Raw genomic sequence first — 27,001 nt, 5'->3', positions numbered from 1 at the left:
TTCTTTAATCGCCTGTATTCTTTTCTGCCCTCTTCATTTCTAGCATTCTTGTATTTTCGTTGTTCATCAATCAGGACTATTATTTGCTGAGTTATCACTGATTCTTAGTTGATCTTTTCTTCCTTCCTACCATTTCTTCAGCAGCCTTGTGGACTTCATTTTTCATGGCTATCCACTCTTCCTCTATTGTGTTTCCTTCAGCCTTTTCATTTAGTCCTTTTGCAACATGTTCCTTGAAACAATCCCTCACACTCTTTTCTTTCAACTTGTCTAGATCCCATCTTTTTGCATTCTTTCCTTTCTTCAATTTCTTCAGCTTCAGATGGCATTTCATGACCAACAAGTTGTGGTCAGAGTCCACGTCTGCTCGTGGGAAAGTTTTGCAATCTAACACCTGGTTTCTGAATCTGTGCCTAATCATAATGAAGTCTATTTGATACCTTCCAGTGTCTCCAGGTCTCGTCCACGTATAAAGCCGTCATTTGTGGTGTTTAAACCAAGTATTGGCAAGGACTAAATTATGATCAGTGCAGAATTCATTTTTTCAGTATAACATAACTTTATTTTTCCTCCCTTTTCTTTCATTCCAGATTTCTAACTCCAATTGTGCCATAATCTGCTCCATCCATCTCTGGTTTGCTGGAACTCTCCCTACTTTCAAGTTATAGTTACTTTTTAACGAGTCCACATTGGTATCCTACGTTGTATAAGATTAATTCTACTGCTAGCATGTAAATACGGACTAGTTCAACTTGTATTTCCTTCTGGCATTGTGTTGGCTCTCCTATAGAATTCCTAACTACTGAAGTTCACGTCATTTCAACCTTAGTTTCGTCGCCATGCACCTTTTAACTGACTCAGTTTGACTCGTACTATTCAATAAACTCTATTTCAACTTTTGTTTTGCTCAATTTAAGAACTCCATAGTCAATAATTAATCCACGCTTCACGCATTGACATATATTTTAAGATCCACTATATCTATATCTTTTTACTTTAACAACCTCATGTTTGTTTTAACTTTATAGACTACCATCGTTCAAAGTATTCCTCTACAAATACTTGCTGTTAATCTGTACATATTGTTATAATTTCAAGTCTAATGTTATCATTTTACTTTTTATTATGGTATTGTCACTCTTTTAACAATTTTTATCATTCAGCTCAGGGCCCTGACCTAATCTTTGTAAATTAAGGCTGATGATGTTCGCTATGTCGAACGAAACATGTTCCTTTATTTAAGACACCTCATGATTATTTTATAATTCAATGAGTAATATAATGTACTGAGTAGGTGGTTGTTATTAAAAGGATTTTATAATTTTAATATATTGTCCTCAATACGGTTCTATTATAAGATTAATTACATGTAACCTTTGTCCCAATCCGAATTCTCCTACTGTATTACCTTCTCTTCCTTGGCCTACCACTGCATTCCAGTCTCCCATCACAATTAGATTCTCGTCACCCTTTACATATTGTATTAAATCTTCTATCTCTTCATATATTCTTTCGCTTTCCTCGCCATCCTCTGAGCTAGTAGGCATATAGACCTGCACTATTGTGGTGGGCATTGGTTTGGTGTCTATCTTGACAACAATAATTCTTTCACTATGCTGGTCGTAGTAGCTTACCCGCTGCCCTATTTTCTTATTCATTATTAAACCGACTGCTGCATTTCCACTGTTTGATTTTGTGTTGATAATTCGGTAGTCGCCTGACCAAAAATCCTGTTCTTCCTGCCAACGTACTTCACTTATACCAACTACATGTAACTTTAGTCTATCCATCTCCCTTTTCAGATTCTCTAATCTACCACAACGATTCAAACTTCTCACATTCCACACTCCGACTCGCTGAATGCCAGTATCCATCTTCCTAATGATCGCCCCCTTTCGTATAGTCCCCACCCGAAGATCTGAATGGGGGACTAGTTTACCTGCGGAATATTTTACCCGGGAGGAAGCCATCATCAGTACATCATTCATACAGAGAGAGCTGCATGTCCTCGGGAGTTAGTTACGCTGTAGTTTCCCGTTGCTTTCAGCCGTGTATCAGTGTCAACACAGCTAAGCCATGTTGAGTATTATTACAAGGCCATATCAGTCAATCATCCAGACTGTCGCCCTTGCAATTTCCGAAAGGCTGCTACCCCCCCTTTCGATGAACCATTCGTTAGTCTGGTCTCTCAACAGATACCCATCCGATATGGTTACACCTGCAACTCGGCTATCTGCTTCATTGGGACACGCAAGCCTCCCCACCGCGGCAAGGTCACATGGTTTGCAGGGGAGGATTTTCATCTTGTACTCCTTACCCAAGACTTTGTCCATACCATTCAGCAACTTCTCGAGATCTTCTGCAGTCTCAGATAAAATAACAATATCATCGCCAAATCTCAAGGTTTTGATTTCCTCCCCTTGGACTGTGATCCCCTTTCCAAATTCCTCTTTGATTTCCTTTACTGCCTGTTCTATGTAAACATTGAAAACAAACTGCAGCCTTGCCTCACTGCTTTCTGGATTGCTGCTTCTTTTTCAAAGCCCTCGATTTTTGTAACTGCAGACTGATTTTTATACAAATTGTAGATAAATCTTCGTTCTCGATGTCTGATCCCTATCATCTTCAGAATCTTAAATAGCTTGGTCCAATCAACATTATTGAATGCCTTTTCTAGATCTACGAACGCCATGCACGTGGGCTTGTCCTCCTTGATTCGATCTTCTAAGATCAGACGTAAAGTCAGGATTGCTTCACCTGTTCTTACATTTCTTCTGAAGCCAAATTGATCTTATCCCAACTCAGCTTCAACTTGTTTTTCCATTCTTCTGTAAATAATACGTGTTAAAATTTTTCAGGCATGAGATACTATACTAATGGTGCGATATTTTTCACACCTGTCAGCACCGGCTTTCTTGGGAATAGGTATGACACAGGCAAATGCTGGGGCTGTACCTTAATTAAGGCCACGGCTGCTTGCTTCCAACTCCTAGGCCTTTCCTATCCCATTGTCGCCATAAGATCTATCTGTGTTGGTGCAACGTAAAGCCAGTAGCAAAAAAAAAAAAAAAATCATTAGCACCTCCACCACTACAGTCAGTATAAAATGAAGTATTTTCGACTAGCTAGGCCTAAATTAAAATGTAAACTTGTCTAATTTCACATGTTTTATTGTTGTGCATGCTCGTGTACTTATATAATTTCATGTTTAAAATGGTTTCTTGTTGTGTATGTTCAGGTGAACTAAATTTTAATACAACAGAAATAATTTCATGGACCCCAACATTTCATTATACCGACATTTGACTGTACTGAATCGGATCTACAAGCTCACTGTATTAGCTTTGCCACATGTCCTAAGTACTTGAAATGATCTGCCTGTTCCAATTCCATATTTCCTAACCTGATTTTTCTCAAAAGTCATCACTTCAAAGGATTTTAACTTTTGAAACTATTGATCTACTGTCATTAGCGACTTTTCGTTTGAGTAATTAGCATTTGTTGTGGTGTATGTCAGATTGATTCTCATACATCACATCCCATGTCATTGTAAACAACACTGGATAGGTACCCTGCCATCTCATTAAGCTCTCTGTAACATTATGAACCAAACCAAACTTAAGCACTGTGGTGTATTGGCCTAAGTTGTCTGACACAGACTGTATGTGTATGTTAGAACATTGTTCTGTGTTCTTTTTCTACATCTCTGCAGGTCAGTAAAAACTGGTCTGTTTTCTTCAGCCTGGAGGCTGGTTGTATCCTCCAACAGCGTCAAAGGTTATGTGGTTATTGGGAAACCACAAAAATCAGTGGCAGTGCTATAGTGAGGCATACAGAGCAGGAAGTAAAGTGAGGTAGTTTGTCATTGTTTTCACAACGTTGCTGTGAGTAGCACCTTTCGTAACATCCAGACACATTAGTTATGCTCCGATTATCATTACTCAGAAGCATCCATACCCCAGCATCTTCCATACTGTCACAGTTAGAAATGAGACTGAGGCTTTGGTGAAAGCTAGAGTTAGCTCTGGCCTGTGCCAAAAGACAGATGGAAAAATACATTTATCAAGAAACAGTAGCAGGCTGTAGTGTGAACCATAATGTACTATGTAGGCTTGATTTTAAGTACAGTATAAAGATACGTATTTTATCTCTTTATGTCAGTCAAACTTTATCATTAGAATATATAATTTATAATTTTCAATTGACAACAGACGTTCTTTTTCTCTCTGTGTCTCCGTCTGTCTTTTGAGGTTGGTAACAACCAATACATAATTTATAATGGCAAGCATATGAACACTCTACTTGTTTCCGGAAGGTAGCATCATTATTGAATGAATTGGGATTTCATTTTTTAGGTGATTGGAGTCAACATTATCAAGACAATAAAGATGAACAAGAGCTACAAAGTTTTGTCGAAGAGGCAGTAGCTGTCAAATCTGAAGTAGTTGATGATCGTAAGTGGGTTACCTTTCAGTGAGTAAACTTGTATCGTATGAAAAGTAGGCATATAAGGTCACTCTCTCACTTGATTAATTTATTGATTATTAATTCTGTTAAAGGGTATTAACACCTTTTTCCATGCTTCATTCTCCTCCCTCTCTCTGAAAGTCTTGAAATGGTAGATTCGATCTTGGCTCAGTCTGGTGGTATTTGATGGTGATCAAATACATCAGTCTCGTGTTGGTAGATTTTCTGGTACTTTAAAAGAACTCCTGCAGGACTAAATTCCGGCACCTCGTCATCTCCAAAGCCGTAAAAAATATAGTTAGTGGGATGTAAAGCCAATATCATCATCATCATCATCATCATCATCATCATCATCATCATCATCATCAAAATTAGCCACTTCCCTTCCCAATGGGTGCTTTGAAAGTCCCTGCTGAATTTGTCCAGGCCACCATTTTAGTGTGTCCAGCATTCACCCACATTTCATCTAACCATACCACTCAAAAGTCTTCCTCACTGTGCTACAATTTCAGTTCTCTCCATCACAGCTTTTCTTCCTGAAAATTTCTTCCAACGAAAGCCAAGTTCTCTCAGTACTTTGGTCTTTTCCCCATTAAACAACTTGATTCTTCCAAAGAGGAGATCAGTTTCTCACATGTGGGAAATTCCCTCCTCACATAGTAATTATAAGTATGTTGCCTTATTGCGTCTTTTTGAAATGCATCTAGTGATGTCTCAGGACAATGTCGTGGTCTAGGCTTTTCAGGAGTACATAACACTTCAGGAGGTGTATTAAGATTCACTAGACACTTTTCTTTTATCACGCTTTTCACAGTCCTCCCTTGTACCTACTTTTAAAGCATTACAAACTTAATCTACCACTTTTATAACTGGAAGAAGTGGCCTGCCATTATCATGTTCTTTCTCAAAATATTCACATAGTCAGTATATAAATTCATGGCTTTGGCTCTTGTAACAGCTGGTTTTTTCTAATCATTTCTGATTATCCTCTAGCCATGTCACAATAACAATAAAAATAACACACCATGAACATATGGACTTCATGCAAGCTAGAGAGCAGCTGAGGCCACGTGCTTCTCGTCAAACATGTGGCATCACTGCACCAGCATTAGATTGAACCCAGTGCGACATGAACCTTGATTGGTGCTTGCTCTTAAATCTTACATTTGGTGTGCCATTCATGCCAGGCATTGCAAACCATGACACTTATTCCGCCCCTAGCAGAACTCTTAGTATTTTTTGTAGTAAAATAACTCAATTAAAACAATATTATCAAATAGACGAAGTGTGCTGGTTTCAAGTGATTTCACATTAAAATCATATGGCAGAATGTAATTATTTTAGAATAGTGTGTTCAAGATTCTTATGTACAGTTTCAAATTGCTACAGGTTGGCAATACTGTTCTCTCCTCTCCCTTTTCTTTACATCACAATCTGTCAGGGCCGGACAATGGGCAACTTGACTTTACTGAAGTACATAGTCATAACAGTTTATCCCCATATATATAGTCCGTTCTTTATCCTGACTGCTTCTACTTCCTATCATTAGCTCCGTCCCCTCTTTACTGTATGCTGGGATTGACTCGCCGATCTGTGCATTCCAATCTCCTTTATAATAATTCCTACTTCTTCAAAGTTACTTCTAACTAGGTTAATTTCTTCTATTTAAAAAACAAACAAAAAACAAAAAAGTTTGTGTATGGTGACCCTAACAGATGATTACATAAGAAGCCTATAACTATAACTTTGTCTTCTACCACTCAGTTTAATTTTATCCTAACTAAACTAGTGTCCAAAAGTTAAGCATAATCACTAAACAAGGCCATACCGCCTGATAGGAATGTCAGACGGATTGCTGAACAAACGGAAGCTGACTCACACGCCATATGTCACACAACTGGTCCGAAAAAACAGTGTCAGAAAAGTTCTGATAGCTAAGGTACACCTTCGACAACAACTAAAAAAACTTGGCAATGTCTGCCACAACAAAATATGCTATTAATAGGGTGTATGGTTACCCCTAATGGCCACACATGCTTCACAGCGACGTGGCATGCTCTTTATCAGATGGTCCAAGAGCTCTTGTGGCAGTCAATCCCATTCCTCTGAAAGGGCAATGCGAAGGTCTTGGAGGGTCCTTGGTGGAGGTTGACGGGATGCACTTTGCCTCCCCAATGCATCCCAGCCATGTTCTATAGGATTCAGATCCACAGACCTCGCTGGCCAGTCCATGTGATGAATGTCTTTCCCTGCCAGAAATTAATCCATCAGAGCAGCATGGTGCGGTCGGGCATTATCATCCATTATGAGGAAGTCTGGACCAACCACACCTCTGAAGAGTCGAACATGTGGTCTCAGTACCTCATTCCTGTATCTCCGAGCGTTAACAGTGTTCCTCGGACCACCCATGAAGATGTGCAGGTCCGTATAGCCATTCAAAATGATGCCGCCCCACCACCATACTGGTCGTGTTCCATGATGTTCCTGTGGTTGTATCAGCTACCCAGTTCTCTCCAGATTAATGTGCAACGGGAATCATTCTGCAAAATGAAGCAGGATTCATATATGAAGAGCACATGCCTCCATTCATTCATGGTCCAGTTTTGATGTTGACGGCTCCACAGTAAACAGGCCCGTCTCTGTGCTGGAGTGAGCGGGACGCTCACCACTGGACGTTGGGCAAACAGCCCTGCTGTTCTGAGCCTCCGGTACACAGTTTGCCAGGAAACGGCAACCCCTGAGACGGCTGCAAGCTCCGTCGAAAATTGTCTTGCAGGTGCACTCCGATTTCTTCGGGCGATTAAGGCCAGATATCAGTCCTGCTGTGGGGTGGTTACCTTTGGTCGACCTGGAACTCGCCTACGACTAACATCTCCTGTGTCTCGAAATCATCTCCAAAGCCTGGAAATGACACTTCGTGGCACATTCAAGGATATGGCGACTTCGGCCTGTGTCTGGCCTACTTTCAGGCGGCCGAGTATTCTACCCTGCAAAACGGGATCCGAATGGTGGTGTTGTGCCATTATGTTTTCTCGTTCACCACGAGGCCACACTCCCCACACTATAAGAGGGCAAACATGACTGAGGCAATATGGGGCGCAGGCACTGGCTGTGTTTACCTTGTGGTTACGCCACTAGTCAAAGCAGGGAACACTCCCTTCCTATACAGAGCGAACATGTAAGGTTGGTAGGTGCATATATGTTGTGCGATTTGTGGTCTATTTCCTGTTGCCCTGCTTACTCGTAACTTATGCTTAACTTTTGGACACTAGTGTAATACATCCTCCATATCATTTGATAACTCTTCAGCCTGATTACTAATTTCCTTCTTTATTAAAAGGTATATTCCTTCAGGGTTTTTGCCTCTAAACCTGCATTTCTTTTCATTTCACTTCCTGTCTCGTACACTTTCCACCATAGTGTCTTCCCTTCAGGTAACCATAATTCTAAAGAGGCAAATAACGCACAATGATCAACAAGCCTGGCCACTTTATCATTCCCAAGTTTACTTAATATAACTTTTATATTAACAAAGCCAACCTTCCATTCTAGTTATTTTGCTTTCCGATTATCTGACACATTTCCTTTTATAGGGTTATCAATTTGAACTATACTTCCATGATAAGAGTTATAGATTGCTCCTACCACCTTTCCTTTTTATTTGTTTCACTTTCCATCTACAGAATGTCCCTTCTTGTTTCAAATGTCTTTCAGATTCTGTCCATGTTTCTTTTTCTTTGGATCCTCTATTCTATTTCTGCTTCTTATCACTGCTGGTGTTGTACTGACAGGTCCCAGACTCCTTTCCAGCCTTTTCTCACAGGTTGCTCCTTGACACTGGTGACAATGTCCTCAGACTGTATAGCTGTCTGCAAAACCTTTGGCACATGCTCCATATCTGCTTCTTGCACATCAGCAATCCTCGTTCTGGCTTGTGGCGATGTCACCGCACTGTCTCTCCGACCCAATGTCTCCAATGTGCTGATGGGTAAATTTTTTCTTCAACCATTCCCCATGATGATCAATCTCTTGCCCATTATGAAAGCTGTAAGACCCTCCTTTGTGGCTTCGCCCCGGTGGAATCAAAGAACTTTCATTTCCTTTCTTTCTTCAGGTCCTGTCCCTCTGTTGATCCATACAACCGTCCCCTTTGAAGTCTTGGCATTAAGTTGGATGGTAAGCTTTCATACTGGATATCAGCTGCAACTTTGTAGACCTATTACCTTGATTCCTTCCCATTCTCTGTACGTCATCTACATCAGATTCAGTGCAGTTCACTCTCACTCCTGCCATTATCACTTCCAATACAGATGTTAATAATGATAGTTTATTCTCGCCCCTCTTCTCTTTAATGCCATAATATGTGATGAGGCATCTGTTCCATGCCACCCTATCCTGTGCTAACCTTTTCATTTCTACGTAACTATTGCATCCTACATCTGTTCTAATCTGCTTGTCATATTCATACCTTGGTCTACCCCTACCATTCTTACCACCTACACTTCCTTCAAAAACCAACTGAACAAGTCCTGGATGTCCTCTCATTCTATCTTCTTTTCTCATCAAATTTAGCCAAATCGATCTCCTCTCACCAATTCAATTCACTATCTCTTCATTCGTGATTCGATCTATCTATCTCACCTTCAGCATTCTGTGACACCACATTTCAAAAGCTTCTATTCTCTTTCTTTCTGAGTTAGTTATCATCCATGTTTCACTATGATACAATGCCACGCTCCACACGAAAGTCTTCAAAAACATCTTTTTAATTCCTATATCAATGTTTGAAGTGAGCAAATTTCTTTTCTTAAGAAAGCTCTTCCTTGCTTGCGCTAGTCTGTATTTTATGTCCTCCTTACTTCTGCCATCGTTAGTTACTTTCATACCCAAGTAACAATATTCATCTACTTCCTTTAAGACTTAATTTCCTAATCCAATATTTCCTGCATCACCTGTCTTCGTTCGACTGCATTCCATTACTTTTGTTTTGGACTTTCATCTTGTACTCCTTACACAAGACTTCATCCATACCATTTGCTGCTCCTATACCATGTGATATTCCTTTAACAAGTTCATCTTCTCTTGGTATTTTTCTAGGCCTTCTCTAATCCCTGCCAGTTTAACTTTCAGGGTATTTTTCAGATTATATGTATATATTGTTATTCTGATCCATAGTCAACTCCCTTGTCATGTCGGCTTGGCTCATCTACTTTATCACATCCTTGAGTTTTTCAATATCTTCTCAACTCAGTGGCCTGGGACAAAACTCCACTCTTCCAGTCGCCAATAGCACCATGATCAATATCGCCACAAACCATTTTGAGGAAATTAATACCATTTTTCATTCCATGTACCTGGTATTTTAACACATTGACGATGGGCCCCGAACGGAGGCTGCTACCCCATGTAGACCGGATGGTTCAAGCCTCCAGGAAAGAAATTACACTGGTGCACTCAAACTACTGTAACTCGAAATGTATTCAAGGTATTGACCTCAAACTTGGAACATGTACTCACTAGGTTTCTTTGTAGTCTGTACTTCATGATACTTTTCAAGCCGGGCTGAGTGGCTCAGACGGTTAAGGAGCTGGCCTTCTAACCCCAACTTGGCAGGTCCGATCCTGGCTCAGTCCGGTGGTATTTGAAGGTGCTCAAATACGACAGCCCCGTGTCGGTAGATTTACTGGCACGTTAAAGAACTCCTGCGGGACTAAATTCTGGCACCTCGGCGTCTCCGAAGACCTTAAAAAGTAGTTAGTGGGACGTAAAGCAAATAACATTATTGATACTTTTCAAAGCAGTACTGTTTGTCTTTCTTTGTCTTTGTCTTTCTAAGCACAGTGTAGTATGAATGCTGTGTTCATGCCATTTGTGTACTTATTGTTTTCAAGTATGCAAGGATTTCTCTTTATGGCTACTACTCCCCATTTAGTATTAGCCGTTAATCTGCAGAAATATCTACTTCACTGTCACTCGGTACCTATTATAATTGGTCTGTACATAATTATGCACAATTATCGGTAGCTCCCGGCAACTGAATACGCGACGCCATGTTGATATCTGCACATGAAAGTTTTAAAGAAAGAAAGATGCAGCGATAATTTATATTCCATGACTACACCATTTGGAACTCATAATCTTGCCTACAATTTCATCAATAATCAAGGAAATACAAGGTGCATAAAAGCGAGAATTCTCGTACCCGGCACCTACTGTCGGCTGTAATCTACTGTCCACTGAGAAACTGTGGGAATTCTTAGGGCTCATCACCCATGTGGCACATCAGATAATGCATCTGCATATAAATGTTGAAATACTTTGTCATCACATAGGGCATGTTGCCATGGGCATCTTATACAATTATTTTTGGTGCGTAAGAACACCCGTGTATATAAACAAAGTTTCCAAGGCTACAAAGACCGTACAATTAAAAAAATACATTGACCACACGCACGCACAGAGAGAGAGAAAGAGAGAGAGAGAGAGGTCTGCTTTGCTTTTCAGGTTCCAGTCGACTGATTGTCTCGTAAAAATCTAGACCAATTTTTCCTGCACAATGTCCCAAATACTGTTAGATCCTTTCTATCTTCTCGAGAACTGAGTGAATCCTGTCCTCTCTCTTTTCTAGCCATTTTAGTGCTGTTGTCAGAATAGAAAGGTTACTATTCATGAATGCTAAACTTTCCTTCAAGTCATAATCAACCAGCAAGTCCTGACAAATTGCTATTGCTGCAGCAGTTTCTCTGTCCAAAATGTCAATCACTGATGTAAACATATAAACATAGAGACAAAGGATGGCCCTGAAGATGTGTATGAAGTGTTTTACGTAATAAATTAATTTAGCTAGTTTTTAGATGGGTAAAAGTATGAGTTGCGTTAACGCACACACTGAGACATGTATGTGCGAGCGGGTTAATCTAGATTTTAAGAAAAAGTCTGATGTTGATTTCGTGCCTTATTCTCCAGTTATTTCAGATATATTGGCTTATGAAAATTGTATACAATTTTTTCCCATAGTTAAAAAGTTAATTTTTAAGATATTGAGTACTTTTCTCCAAGTTGTTCAATTGTACATTTTCTAACTTTATTTAGATCATTCCTGTGTGATGATCAGATTTGTAATCTCCCATAGATGAAAAAGTCTTTACCATTGACGAGCTACAAGAGGAAGTTGAAGTCACAGAAGAAATCTTAGAGGAAAACAGAGTCACTGAAATTTCTGAAGAGGAAATTGAGGGCACAGAAGAGTTGCAAGGAGAAACTGAAGGCACAGTTGACTATCAAGATGATGATCAAGCTGTAGAAGAGTTCCAGGAGAAAGAAAAAGAAGAAGCCATAGAAGACGACATCACAGAGCTGAATAATCATAGAAGTAGAGAAGAGATTCATGTCTGTAAGTTTCTTGCTTTAATATTAACTCTGTATTTCATTTGCAGTGTTGATTGGGAATGTCACCATGTCACAAACTATTACAGAACTATTTAAAATCGTTACTTGAGTCCGCCTTGTCAGTACACCTTATAATGATAGAAAACTATTTATTTTACCATACATGTTTCGGGAGAATCATCCATTCCCTTCATCAGCGATGTCAGCTCAAAGAATAAAACACTATCTTTTGTTTTTTACAATTTAGAGAAGTATTGTGTCCTAATTCACCATATCAATGAATAAATAAAATAATGAAATATTATGAAAATGATCAATACATGGCTCATTTTGAGTTTTGGATGGTAGTTTTAGGCTGTATGTCCCCCTTGATGCTACAGTAGAACCCCTTTGTAACAAATCTCGTAGGGATTTGATATTTCTTGCTTAAAAAGGGGGGTTTAAAGAAAATAGGCTTTATATCACAAGAAGTAATACATAATATGTTTACTGTATGTCTTTAACTAATGTAATTTCAAGAAATAATAAATGAACATATTAACATAAGAATATCAGAAAATATTTACAAAACAGCAGCAGACATAACAAATTCCTTAGTGGGCCATTGGGAGCACAACTGCAGCAAGGGAAAGAGAAATAGGTATTAGTGAATTGCAATTTTAAATTGAAGGAACAGAGGCCTAACACGATTTTAAGGAGATTTGTGAAAGCAAACCATGAGAACTGTGAGAATAAGCACTTTCTGAAATAGTCCAGTATAGTGATGGGTCGTTCATGAACGAACTGACTCTTTTGAACGCCTCATTGGAGAGAGCTAGCTCAGAGCTAGCTCTCTCATTGAGAGTCGACTCTTGTAAGAGCTAGCTCCCTCCTCGCTCCTTGAGAGCTAGTCGTTCAATTACAAGTCGACTCTTGTATGAGCTAGCTCCCTCCTTGCTCCTTGAGAGCTAGTATGAGCCGACTCTTTTATCAACTGCAACTCCAAGAAAGAGTTAGCTCGTCACATCGACTCTCGTTCATTTCTAGCCAATACCATGTTTCAGATAATCACGTGACATACAGATGCCGCTTTCTTTTTTATTGACTACCCAGACTAGCCTCTTCCCGCACTCAGTGCGCCAGTGGTTGTGGTCTGTCGGCCATGTATGTTATTTGTGCCATAGTTCTGGCAGCTTGCTACCTAACGAAACAAGAAAATGAAGTAAACATGTCATTGAGCAATACTTACCAGTCACTCATAATCTATGAAGGATGTACTGTAGATCCAGTAGGTTAAGAGCAAATAAACGACACCAAGTTCGAGTTAACTATCTTAAACTCAGCACGAACAACAGTCACTGTTCAGAATACTGAATATACCATCTGGCAAGTAGGAAGGGCGTAGTTTTATTCTGTCTAAATAATTAAGAAATACTCTGACAAATCCTCACCTGTTTCTTAAATGCGGTCATAACTATGAATCAACATATTGCCAACATCATTTGGTTTTACGGTGCAGTGGATAAAATGATATACCGTAGTTTTAAATCGAATTGAGGAAAATATAAAATAACGCTAGTTTTGACTTTAAAATATAGGCTAAATAACTCATACCAAAGTATATTCCGCAGTATATTTTGAATTATTAACGTGTAGTCGTGTAAGGAGTCCGACCCCTTAGCGGGATGGTCAGCGTTGAGGCTTTCAGTGCAGAGGGTCCTGGATTCGATTCCCGGCAAAGTCGGAGATTTTAATCTCTTCTGATTATCCTTCTGGCTCAGGAACTGGGTGTTTGTGTTTTTCCCAACACTCTCCTCTTTATATTCAGACAACACACCACACTGCCAATCACCACAAAAACACGCAATAGTGATTACATCCCTCCACATAGGGTTAGCATCAGGAAGGACATCCGGCCGTAAAATAGGGCCAACTCCACATGTGAGAAGCAGTTCACACCCACGACCCCACAAGTGTGGGAAAAGCGGTAGAAGAAGTAGTGTAATAGTGTAAGGAGTGTCAATACTGTATGTCAACATATACGTCTCCTACGGTGCACTTGTACTTGAAAAAATATTGGAAGAGTGTGTAAAATACTGTGCGCGAAAAAAAAAATACAGAACGTAGTAATAGATGCTATACGTGGTTATATGTACTTTTGTGCTGATAATATTTTCCATTATTTTCGTTAAAGTTCGCATTTAATCAGTACGTTTCCTACACTGCACTATTGAATGAAAGAATCTGTTGTTCCAACATGGAGAGTGGAACGAAAAACTTTCTGTATCACCACTCGAAACCAAGAATATTCTGATGATATCTGTTGAGTGAAATGTGAACTACGTGAACAGGAAATTCCAGTAGATTAATGCGACCGAACGGCAGTAGTACCACTACTCGAACATACGTCTCATACGGTGCATGTAATCTTGAAAGACATCGTTTTAAGAAGAATGGAACTTAGGTAAAGTAATATTATATGTCATCCATTAATACTGTATATTTGTGATACGTTTCTTCGTTATTGTATATAAAGCTTTATCATTGGATTATTTGCCAATGTTGCCAATAATGTTTATATTAATTATTCATTTGTTTTATTCCAAGAGTAGTGTGCCAAACTGGATATTGTGTTGCCATCTGTTGTAAGAAACGTGAACTATCTCGCACTACCTCGTTCCTTCAAATAAAAACTGGACTCATGAGTAGTCTATAAAATGTAAAATAACACTATTTATGGCTCTAATTAATAAATAACTCATGCCTTAATATCTATCACAGTAACTTACATGGCATTACATTTAAATAATAATTTATTAACGTGTAAGTAGTGCCAATATCTCGAATATACGTCTCGTACGGTGCATTCAGCCTTGAAAGATAACATATAAGAAGAATGGAACTTAGGCAAAGTAATATTAGATGTCATCAAACACGGATGTCATCCATTAATACTGTATACTTGTGATATATTTCTTCGTTCCTATATATATAAAGCTTTATCTTTGGATTAATTGTCAATGTTGCCAGCAGTGCATATTTTAGTTGTTCATTTGTTTTATTCCAAAAGTAGCATGCCAAATTGGACATTGTGTTGCTATCTGTTGTGGGAAATGTAAACAATTTGCGCTATCTCGTTCGTTCCCGGAAGTCATAAAGAGCGGCCGGAAGTCATGAAGTCGTACAGAGCCATCTGCCCTAAACCGGAAGAACGAATGAACGAACGAACCTGGAGGCGGAGAGCGCCAACTTCCTCGGCTCGCTCCACCCTTCCCGCTCCCAAGAGTCGACTCTTTTAATGACTCTCAGCTGGGAGTGGGAGCGAATGAGCTAGCTCCCTTGAAAGAGCTAGTTCGACCCATCACTAGTCCAGTACAGTAGTCTGCTTCCTCTTGAAATAAGTTTTCTCTCAATTTGGTTGAGACTGTTGATGAGGTCTTCATCGATGTTGAAGGACGAGAAGTACCAGCGCACCGGGCGAGTTGGCCGTGCGTGTAGAGGCGCGCGGCTGTGAGCTTGCATCCGGGAGATAGTAGGTTCGAATCCCACTATCGGCAGCCCTGAAGATGGTTTTCCGTGGTTTCCCATTTTCACACCAGGCAAATGCTGGGGCTGTACCTTAAGGCCACGGCCGCTTCCTTCCAACTCCTAGGCCTTTCCTATCCCATCGTCGCCATAAGACCTATCTGTGTCGGTGCGACGTAAAGCCCCTAGCAAAAAAAAAAAGTACCAGCGCACAATATCCAGTCCCTCCACTGCTGCCTCAAAAGTTGGTTCTGCTGGATCCTCTTCTTTTTCTTCTTCTTCCTCTTCAGTACTTTGTCTTTTTGCATCGTCACAAATGTCTCCAACATCCATCTGTGGTGCTGAGGTTAGGATATCATGATCACAAGTAACAAATTCTTTGAATGTTGTGGCACTCGAGTCCTTTGATACAACCCCCCAGTCTTCCCTAATGTCATCGGTAGTGTCATCTTCATTAAAATCTTCTGAAATGGCACCAAAACCTGCATTGCCAAAGCAGTTTTGAATAGTGTCTATTGTGACTACAAACATATGCATGGCTTGGAGAATACTCAATTTCATTTCCTCATTCGAGGAAAGAAATAGCTCTTTGAACCAGAACCTTCCTGTACTTCACTTTCACAGAATGAATAATGCCAAGGTCCAAAGGCTGCAGGTGACTGGTGGAGGAAAGAAAACCACTTTGATATTCCGCAGGAAAGATGTATCTGAAGGATAAGCTGGACATCTGTTAATGACCAGTACTATCTTCCTTCCTGCTGATCCCATCTTAGCATATTAGCATCCAAGCTCCGTAAAAATTCTAGAAATATCTCCAATGTCATCCACGTGCTTTTGTTAAAATCATATTTACATGGGAGTGTACGGGTGTTCTTGAAGCATCTTGAATTCTTAAATCTTCAATTTATTAGTGGCGGTAATTTTTCACTCCCGTCGCTGTTAACACATACTAACACTGTTAGTCTTTGTTTACTTTTTTTGCCTCCATAGCATTTTTCTCCGCAAACAGCATAGGTCTTAGATGGGAGCAAATTGTAAAACACTCCCGTTGCATCGGCGTTAAAAATCCTTCATGAAGTCAAAGTAACGTATTCTTTTTCCAGTACACAACTGTATCATCATTAACTTCCGCACTCTTGCTGCACATGTTTTGTAACAAAAGATTGTGCCGTTTAAAAAAATGATCAAACCAGCCATTAAAAGCAAAACCAGCTTAAATGCGACTTTTGAGCTTTTTGTTTAAGTATATTCTCATCACTTGGAGCATTCTCACTCCTTTTTTCTTCGAACCATTTCATTAAAATGTTTTCAAGCTCCTCGTATGGCGAAGAAGGAATATTCTTCCGTATTTTCCCCCCAAAACCTCACTCCACTTCCGCGGTCAGAATTGCTTCCTTCTGTTTCATGATGCCAAACAGTGTAGAGGGTGCCAAGTCATTTTTTTTTTTGCCATCTGTGACTAAAGTACTTGGCTATCTCTTTCAACATCATTAATGATGTTGATATTTTGTTGAAAAGTCAACTTCTTATGTTTAGCAGCCATAATGAATGGAGTTTTTGCCTATGGCGCAGATAGACCAGGTCTACGCACTCCTTAAGGATGTGTGCCACGGTAAGATGATCGCCGCAAGTACACACTGGAGGGGGTTCTCTTTTCAGTAAATAGGAGTGCGTTACTATACCGTGGGCCATCCGAAGACGACATAATATTGTACCAGTTTCTTCATTGGTTTTAAAGAAGCCATTTGATTTTGAATATGAAATTGTAATTACCTGAGTGATTCAGATTTGTTCTCTTTTAAAACTGCAGGAAACTCGAGAAGTTCAGCCAAATGCGTCTCGATTATCATTTGATTATCATACAGATTTACAACGAAGTTCCAGGCACTTGTGTAGTTTTATTCTGAAATGGTAAAACCTTGAATGGCTTTATGAACCTTGCCCTGCAGAAGACCGCTCAGTTATTGATATTTTTTAATATTTGTCAGTTGAGTGTTATTATGAATGTTGACTCAGAATTGTTTTAAAAAACAACCATTTTGTGAATTCACCGTTCAGTTCTGGTAATTTCTGTAATATCTGTTATGATTTTGTGGAACTTCCTGTTGATGAATAACGTCGTTTACAGCCATGTTCATTTGAGCTAACACATTATTGTGAACATCTTCATCTATAATTGTTTGCAGTTGTGTAAATGCATTGAAATAAATAGATTCAAATAGTTTTCCTTCTCCCTCATATTTCTCTCGTAACTGTACTGCAGCAATTTCATCACTGATCCCTGTTTCCTTTATTTTCATTTGTACTTCTTCAAAAATAATTCCAGAGCTCTTCACATTTTGTAATTCTAACCTTTGCCTCTGATTTTGACACGTCAGCTGTAATTGACTTTATTATTGTTAGCGTCCCTTTCACTGGACCACTCGATTGCTTCAATTTCATTAGTTGCAACATATTGAAATTGAGGTTATACTGTATGTACAATTTCAAAGGGATTACATGAAGGTTATGCAAATCTACAGGCCAAGAGCTTTCGTCAGAAGACTTTACGAAGTCAATCGGTTCAGCCGTTCTCTCAAAATCGTTGTTACAAAAATCAGCATAGTGTTTTAAATATATAGATTGTTGTTCTTGTTGTTGTTGTTGTTCTTGTTGTTCTTGTTCTTGTTCTTGTTGTTGTTGTTGATCTTGTTCTTGTTGTTGTTGTTGTTGTTGTTAAGCACACTCGAAAATATTCAGATTCTAATTTCTTGCAGAATCGGGTGAGAGTTGCGCCTTACAATTTGAACCAGTGAAAGTTCTCACTATACTCTGCACTTATATTGGAAAACAGATCAAATCAGTAGGGATATGTTGTCAAGATCTCCTTGTGAGCTATGCTGTTTACTCTATAAAAATCCTCACCTTTGTTTTAGTACAAAACCATACATAGAAGGCCTTGCCAATACGAGTAAAAATAAATCAGTGTTTATGTCCTAGTGTTTGCTGTTTATCTGTATATTGTTTTTCTGCTGCTTTTCCCATATCTTGTCGCAAGAGCAAAATGTGTTACACATATGAACTTGACCCCTGTTTTACAGCCAGATGCTTTTCTTGATGCCAGCCCTATGTCAAGGGATATGTTTGTATTCACTATTACATGTTTCTGTCATGTGTTTTGTGTGTATGATGAGGAGTCTGTTAGGTCTGACATAAACACAAGTCCCTGAGTCAGAGCTATTAACCAGATGCAGTTAAAATCCCCAACTGGGCAGGGTTCAGACCCAGGACCCTCTGAACTGAAGGCCTCAATGCTGACCATTCAGCCAAGGAGCCGTTCCTTTTCTGTACTTTATTATTGTCCCGTTCCTTCTCTTTATTTTATTATTGTGCAATATTATTTATTTTTATTTCATACTATAGCTTAATTGCCTTCTTCCTGTACTCAGAAGAGTACAGAAAATGACACTTTACCATACTGTGTTACTTCCTGCACTGTTTTCTTACAAATCATCTCTGATTGTTTGCTATGCTTCAGAGTAACTTAAGTCAGACAGATCATGAATCAAGGAACACCAAACTTAACCTTGTTGAAGTGATTCTCCGCCTGTTTCCTGCACCGTGGTTCCGTAGTCATCTACACAAAAAATTGCATCCCCAGCTCTAGTGATCTGCCACCATCATAATACTGACTAATGTATAGGTTAATCTACAGTATTTCCAACAGATAAATGTTGCATCTATTCATAAAGTTTGTATTACCCTCATTAATCCTGGACCAGAGGACCATGTATACAACTCAGGTAGCTTAGCAGACTGTTCACTGCTACAAATAACATTAAGTTTTGTGTTTAATTACAAAATAACCCCATATACAAATCTCTTATATCTTTCATAGCAAGACACAAATGAAACAAGAAAACTCCAATGCATGGATCAAACATGGATGATTTGCGTTGTGACAAATCAATATTATTTATATGGGAATTAAATTGATTTTATCTTATATATCTTATATATCTTATATATAATAAATGTTTGTTTGTTCGTATTCTATAGACTCCAAAACTACTGCACCGATTTCGCTGAAAATTTCATACTTTGTTCTTATTGCTCCTGAGAGGGTTATGGAAGTGGTTTGACATATTAAGTCCTCACCATTCCGTAGATATACAGTAGCCCCTTTGGCACATCACAATAGGCTAATATGGGCGAAACATCGAATCTGTCATGTAAGGATGAGACAGAGCTTTTTTGAAGCCTCGCATTGCGAAGAACAAACCTCGATATATTCCTATGGGACCCGAAAACCACATTTTAAGGCCCTAAAACCAACCGTTTTTGAGATATTGGCACCTCAGTACTCCTGCTCTAGGAATCGGCTGAAGAAGTGACCCGCCGTAACCATGGTAACGTTAAATCAAGGATTCTAGATTATTGAAAAAGACCAATATTAGTGTCGTTCCATAGTTTTCAGGGTCACTGAGATGAACTGTGACAAAATTATAGATGTAATAATAATCTAAACTTATATATGTAAAATAACACGTCCCGACCGACCAACGCTGAGCCAAAACTACTGGACATTCCGTCGCTAAGGGGGTGAAGAGGGTGTGTGTGTGTGTGTGTGTGTGTGTGTGTGTGTGTGTGTGTGTGTGTGTGTGTGTGTGTGTGTGTGAATTATTTCAATGAGCATATGTAAATCTCAAAACCTTAAAGGTTTACAGACATAAAAATTGGCATTTAGAATCTCCTTTAAAAATAAACACGTATTTTTTGTTTTTGGAAAATCCCCTTAAGGGGAGTGAAAAAAAGGGGGAAAAGGGGTTGAATACCTCTTATGAGGATACTTACATCTAAAAAACTGAAGATGTTACAGACATGAAAATTGGTATTTGGAATCTCCTTTAAAAATAAAGAAACACTAACTTTTTGTTTTAGGAAAATTCAGTTAATGGGGGTTTAACATAAGTGACAAAGGGGTTGAATTAAAAAAAAGATTAATTCTACAGTTATTATTTCAGAAACATAAATTGTTACAGACGTGAAAATTGGTATTTGAATCACCTGTAAAAGTAAAGAAACATAGATCATTTGTTTTGGGAATATCTACAGAACATCTCATAAACTTAACATGTTACGGACGTGAAAATTGGTATTTTTAGTCTTTTAAAAATAAAGAAACATGCATTTTTTCCAAAAACCACTTAGCCGGTGGGGGTGGGGGGTGGGGTGGTAAAAAGGACTGAAAAGGGGATTGAATTTGTTTTATTAGGATAGTAATATCTCCAAAACTGAAGATGTTACACTGGTGAAAATTGATATTTGGAGTTGTCTTTAAAAATAAAGACACGCGTATTTCTTTGTTTTCAGAAAATCCACTTAATGGGGGGTGAAGGTATTGAAAAATTAGTTTAATTCTTTGTATGAGGATACTTATATCTCAAAAAGTAAGGATGTTGCAGACGTGAAAATTGGTATTTGGAATTTCCTTTAAAAATAAAGAAACATGTATTTTGAAACAGACTTTCAACGTATTAGGTCGTGTTACGTACATGTAGTACGTGTTGAAGAGATGTTAAGTACAGAACAAAAATGACCAGCCGGACACCAGTGGGATCCGAACCCACAACCTCCCGATTTCGCGTCGGTTGCTCTACCAATTGAGCTATGGTGGCCTAGGCCATCTTTGTTCTGTTTGAAAGGATCTGAGCTACAGGTCTGGCACTGCTGCTAGCACACTGTACTTAACATCTCTTCAACACGTACTACATGTACGTAACACGACCTAATACGTTGAAAGTCTGTTTCGATTACAATGTGGTCGTGAAAATTCAATATTCATAAACATGTATTTTTTTGTTTTTGGAAAATACATTTAAGGGGGTGTAAGAATTGAAAAAATTGGTTGAGTTTTTTGTATGAGGATACTTATATCTAAAAAAACTAAAGATGTTACAGACGTGAAAATTGGTATTTGGAATCATCTTTAGAAATAAAGAAACACACATTTTTGGGAGAAAATCAAATTTCGGAAGGGCGGGGGGGGGGGGGGAGCTGAAAAAGGAGATGAATTAATGAGGATACATATATATATAAAACTGAAGATGTTACAGTAAATAAGTAAAGTAAATAAACATGTATTCTTTTGTTTTTGGAAAATCCACTGAGGGGGGTGAATGAATTTAAAAATGAGTTGTTTTCTTTGTATGAGGGTACTTATATCTCAAAAATTGAACATGATACAGACATGAAAATTGTTATTTGGAATCTCCTTTAAAAATAAAGAAACATGTATTCTTTTGTTTTTGGAAAATCACTTAAGAGGGTGAAAGAATTGAAAAATTAATTGAATTGTTTGTATGAAGATACTTATATCTAAAAAACTAAATATGTTGCAGATGTGAAAATTGGCATTTTGATTCTCCTTTAGAAATAAAGAAACATGTATTTCTTTGTTTTAGGAAAACGACTAAAGGAAGGGAGGGGGGGGGGGGGGGGTTTAAAATAAGTAAAAGAGTTGAATTCGGTTTTTAAGGATACTTATATCTCAAAAACTGAAGATGTTACAGACGTGGAAATAGGTATTTGGAATCTCTTTTAAAAATAAAGAAACATGTTTTTGTTTTGTTTTTTCGACTTGAGAGAAGACTGTTTCTCACATGTACAGTTCTATGTCGCATGGTCATCTTAGCCCCAAAAGGCAATAAAATACTATCTCTGCAATGTGGAAACTGCACGCTCACGGGATACATGCTAGGAGGAATTAAAAGGAAAAAAAACGAAGAGAAGAAGGAGAAAGGAATTTTAAGACTCGCTAATTCATTTTTATTCTTTAATCTTCCTTAAGAAGTAAGTGTAGATAAGGAATAATAAGAAGAAGGGTAAGAGAGGAGGAGGAAGGAGAATTTATGACCCTCCTGTATAGCATTCTCTTCTTGTTCTTCAGTATTCCTTAACGAGAAAAGAAAAGAAGATAACGAAGGAGCTGAAGGAAAGTAGAAGAAGAGGAGGAAGAGGAAGGACAGTTTAAAAGACTATCCTGTATGTTTTCTCTTCTTGTTTTTCAATCTTTCCTGAGAAGATGTTAACGAATAATAATCGTCATAAGAAGGAGAAGGAGAAGAAGAAGAAAAAGAAGAAGAAAATAATAATAATAATAATAATAATAATAATAATAATAATAATAATAATAATAATAATAATAATAATTAGTAGTAGTAGTAGTAGTAGTAGTAGTAGTAGTAGCAGTAGTAGTAGTAGTAAAGGAGGAAATATCACAAACATGATTTACAAAGAGTTTCTGGGGGTAAATGAAACTCAATTTTTCGGTGAGCGTTTATTCAGATAATGTCTTAGTACAGTACCGAGGAACGATTACTTTTAACAAATTACAAAATCTTCGTGAATGAAGCCGCGGGTAACTGCTACTTTAAAATAAATTAATTCACCATAGTATGAAATAAAATATTGTACGCAACAGCCACTAAAGTAAAATGTTTATGTTACTCATTTTGAATTTCCACAGCTCGGACGTAAACATCTCACTCATAATGTAAAAGATCACTTTCTGTAATTGTTGCATAAATAGCTATTCCCATGCAGAAATATATTTGAGTGTGTCATGTCTCTACTTTGGCATGTGTACTTACATGTTTTAGATCATTACCAACTACATCGAAGAAAGCCATGCCAGTGCCAATGAAGATTCATATCCTCAACATGGCAACTATGCATATTTTTTTTGGAAAATAGCTATTGCAATATCAATACAGGAACATATTTGTAGGAGTTTCTTTGGTTTGTTTTTGTTTCCTACTATTACAGCTGATGTTTTGATATTTATTGCCTATCACGCTGATCCAAGCAGCTCGCATAGAATGCTACCCAAGTTTCATTTGATGTGTTCATGAATTTAAGTTACAGAATGTATAGTTCTCAGACAAACAGTAAATGAGTATTTCACTGTATTGGACTTTAATTATCTGAATACCTTTTATTGAAGGATTATTTAATTGATTTAATTTTTCTTTGTCTTTACAGCAATGCAAGGATCCATGAACAGTCAAGATACTGGTACCTATTATGTTTTGGTAATTGAAGATGACTAATTGAACAGTGTGTTCATAAACTATCTTTTTTTATACTGCTGGCATTACATCCCAAATTTGAATAATTTACTCTTTTCATTGTTGGAAGAGAGTTATTGTTTTGTGGGTAATTTATCTGGTTACCTGGTGGTCCATACATATTTTGGCAGGTAATTTGGGGTAATATACTACTTCCTGTTGTAACTACATTATACTTACATTAATGTACCAAATCAGTGCTGACCACTCAGAGCGATTTAAGGAAAATCGGTCTGAAGCACATCTGGAGCATAGGGACACACCCCCTTAAATATAAGGAAGATTTATATGAATTCTATAACCTTTTCTTTAGAAACAAGACTTCATAAAAATGTCAATGTTGCATGTATCTTAAGTATGTTTGGGTCCCTCTACACATGGAAGCAGTTCTTTTCAGTCACGAAATCATGAAAAAGCCATTTTAGAAGCAACCTATCAGACTGGGAATCTGAGTCATATTTTGAGATAAGGCATCGCCAGTTCAGTATTCTCAATATTGAAGATCTTGAACTAAATACAGTGTCAAAATCTCAGAAAATAAGCTGGGAAAACTTAAGTCCTAGTTATATATCAGTAGAACAACTTGAACAATGTGATTTATTTGTTTTTATCACAATTTAATGTACATAAAGAACTCTGTAATGTGCAGTAGATGTAATTACGTTCCTGAAGAGTTCAATTTTTGACCCACAAACGTTTTTTTTTTGTTTTATTGGAAATTGAATGTCACTCTTTTCATAATACTATTAGTTCATTATCTCCTATGTTCCATAATCAGATGTTTTTCATTTTTCCTGATACCTATAAAATGATCTCTAGATAGAAATTTGTACATAAATATTTAATTTTCCCATAATAAAAACATATCTTTTGTACATATGTGACACTGATCTGAAACATTTGGAACTGCTATATTATTTTTATTCTAAAAGTTTCTGTGTATGTAAATTGTTCAAAATATGTAAAAACTTCAGTGTTTTTATAACTTTCTTATTCTTAAAATTGTATCATTTGTACATACCATATATATGCGAGTACTCTGTTAATATTTTTTTCCGAAATTTAGGAAAGAAAACCTGGGGTGCATTTATTATTTGAATTAAGGTTGGTACTACTTTGTCTCAAACAATGGGTCCCTTTATACTATAGCATTGTCCAATCTCGGTCTGCGTGGCTCCAGTAGCAGATGTGAAGTGTAAACCATGTGTTAAGTATGGCTACATATTCTTGTTATCACTTGTTCACAGCTAAAGTAAAGCTTAGCATTATTGAAGGTGCAGAAAACATTGTAAACAGCATACCAGGAAGAAAGTACAATGTTACGACTGGTGATAAAACAAAATGTGACTTCAAGAAACAAATAGTTATCACCTGGCATTTCCAATCAAAAAGCACAGCATCCAGGCCTCAAAAAAAAAAAAAAAAAAAAAAAACCCTGAGCTCGATAGCTGCAGTCGCTTAAGTGCAGCCAGTATCCAGTAATCGGGAGATCGTGGGTTCGAGCCCCACTGTCGGCAGCCCTGAAGATGGTTTACCGTGGTTTCCCATTTTCACACCAGGCAAATGCCGGGGCTGTACCTTAATTAAGGCCACGGCTGCTTCTTTCCACTTCCTAGGCCTCTCCTATCCCATCGTCGCCGTAAGACCTATCTGTGTCAGTGCGACGTAAAGCAAAAAAACAAAAAAAAAAAAACCTCAAAAAAAGGTTATGTGACTTTTTGGCTGATAAGAGAGCATAGGGATAAGCAGTTATGACTTAAAGCTTTAGCTATGGCCAATGAACTTTGCATCACAGGCTTGAAAGCTAAGTGGGGCTGACTAACAAATATTTTTTAATTGCAATGGGTTAGGCTTCCAGGGAAGAACTAGCTTACTTCAATAGCTTCCAGGTGATTATGAATAAAAGGCAGTGAATTTTCATTGCCAGATAATAAAAGTGTGTGAGATCATTCATGTTCTGTATACAGTACTATCGCAAATCGGTAATGTTGATCAAACACCAGTCTATTTTGAAATGACGCTTGACAACACTGTCAACAGGAAGGGGGAATCCAGCAAAATGATAGGAACTGGCGGCAGTGAAAAAGGTTTACGATGAAAACGATCATGTTGTGTATAATTGGCATTGGGCAAAAGCTACTACCTTACGTGATATTTAAAAGATAAAACATTCCAAAAGTATCAGTGAAAGGCGTACCGGTGTAAGCGAATCCAAAAGGGTGGAAAAAAGATAAAACATTCCAAAAGTATCAGTGAAAGGCGTACCGGTGTAAGCGAATCCAAAAGGGTGGATAGACAGTGACCTTATGGTTGACTGGGTGACATGTTTGGCAACATTGCCCAGGCGCGCTGCTAAATTTTTGTCCTGGACAGCTTTTGCAAACACACAACTCAAGAACTACGATAGAATTTGCAATAAGGGTAAACTGATTTGTTGATTATATCTGGAGGCCATCCTCCAACCAATAGATGTGTGTATAAACTATTCACTGATAGAAAAATCAAGCAGTCGATTGTGACTAGCATTTGTGAGTAGGAAAAATGTACATGGGACTCAATTCCACACTACCGCTGGTGGAGGAATCTTAGGGAAAATAAAATGCAGTATTGTGAATTGACTTGATGGAACTGAGGATGACACATTGTGAAAAGATGGCAATGACAAATATGATTTTTCTGCTAGTGATGATGAGAGGATTATTGATGAATGGAGGTAAGGGAGCAGGAAATTATTGTAATATTTTATTGCTCATATTAACATTAAATTGATAAGAAATGTCATTTGATTTTTTAATTATTTTTGCTATTGTAAGTGGAGTCCCAGAAACTTCTGCTACAGCTTGTGAAGATTATGACACGTTTCTTAAAACAAATGTATATTCTATTGAGTTTTGGAGTTTGTCATTATGTAAAATTAATTTCTTGTAAATAAAACACAAATTAAAGCCATTTTTGGCTTTATCTTTTTTAAAAAAATTCTCTTCTAGAATTAGGGTGCACAAACTGTTTGATAGCGCAGAGTATTTGCGTATATTTGGTATGGTCCTCAGACACTGAACTATTGAAAATGCTGTTATTGATTGTTTGTTAGTTCTACAATTTTCTGTGCTCATACACTTTTTGAAATGTGTACATACTTCAATGTTTTTATTGCTGTTTCACAAAGAAAATAATAATGAAACTATTACACTGTGTATTCATTACTTCCTTTTCATTTCTGTTGATTATTATGGACTGCCTTGTCTAAATTAAGTTACTGGTCAGTGAAGAGTAGTGTTTGTTATTGGTGCAACAGGCCTCATTGTTCCCAACTTCAGCCATGTATGACAACCAAGAGCCCTAACAATTTCTCCAGTGCTGTAGAGCTTCTACTAGATTTCTACAATGAAGCAACAAACAACCTGTTTTAAATGAAATAAAATCATTGGGTTAGTATCTATAGGTTTAAGTCTTATTATGCAATCAAATTACCTGACCACAGTTTTTGAATGGACTGAACAGTTTTAGAAATATTTCATGTTGTGAAATGGGAG

The 27,001-nt window shown here is 37.9% G+C and overlaps 1 protein-coding gene across 6 annotated transcripts in view; it reads left to right on the top strand.

Annotated features, from left to right (window-relative positions):
* LOC136857976 (uncharacterized) overlaps positions 1-26,649 on the top strand; it is a 162,440-nt gene extending 135,791 nt beyond the window's left edge. For 2 of the 6 annotated variants that reach the window (XM_068225387.1, XM_068225384.1), the window contains exons 10-12: positions 4,356-4,454; positions 11,600-11,860; positions 23,383-26,649. In XM_068225387.1, coding sequence (XP_068081488.1) covers positions 4,356-4,454; positions 11,600-11,860; positions 23,383-23,450 — 428 coding nt within the window. In that variant the 3' untranslated portion in view covers positions 23,451-26,649. Of the gene's footprint in view, positions 1-4,355; positions 4,474-11,599; positions 11,861-23,382 lie in introns of those variants that run through there. The other 4 variants (XR_011017588.1, XM_068225386.1, XM_068225388.1 and 1 more) reach the window with 4 other exon arrangements.
* The last annotated feature ends 352 nt before the right edge of the window (positions 26,650-27,001 follow it).

This window comes from Anabrus simplex, chromosome 1, assembly GCF_040414725.1.
Source record: "Anabrus simplex isolate iqAnaSimp1 chromosome 1, ASM4041472v1, whole genome shotgun sequence".
NCBI lineage: Eukaryota > Metazoa > Arthropoda > Insecta > Orthoptera > Tettigoniidae > Anabrus > Anabrus simplex.
Note: the sequence above shows the minus strand (reverse complement) of the source record. Positions and strands in the feature narration are given on the sequence as shown.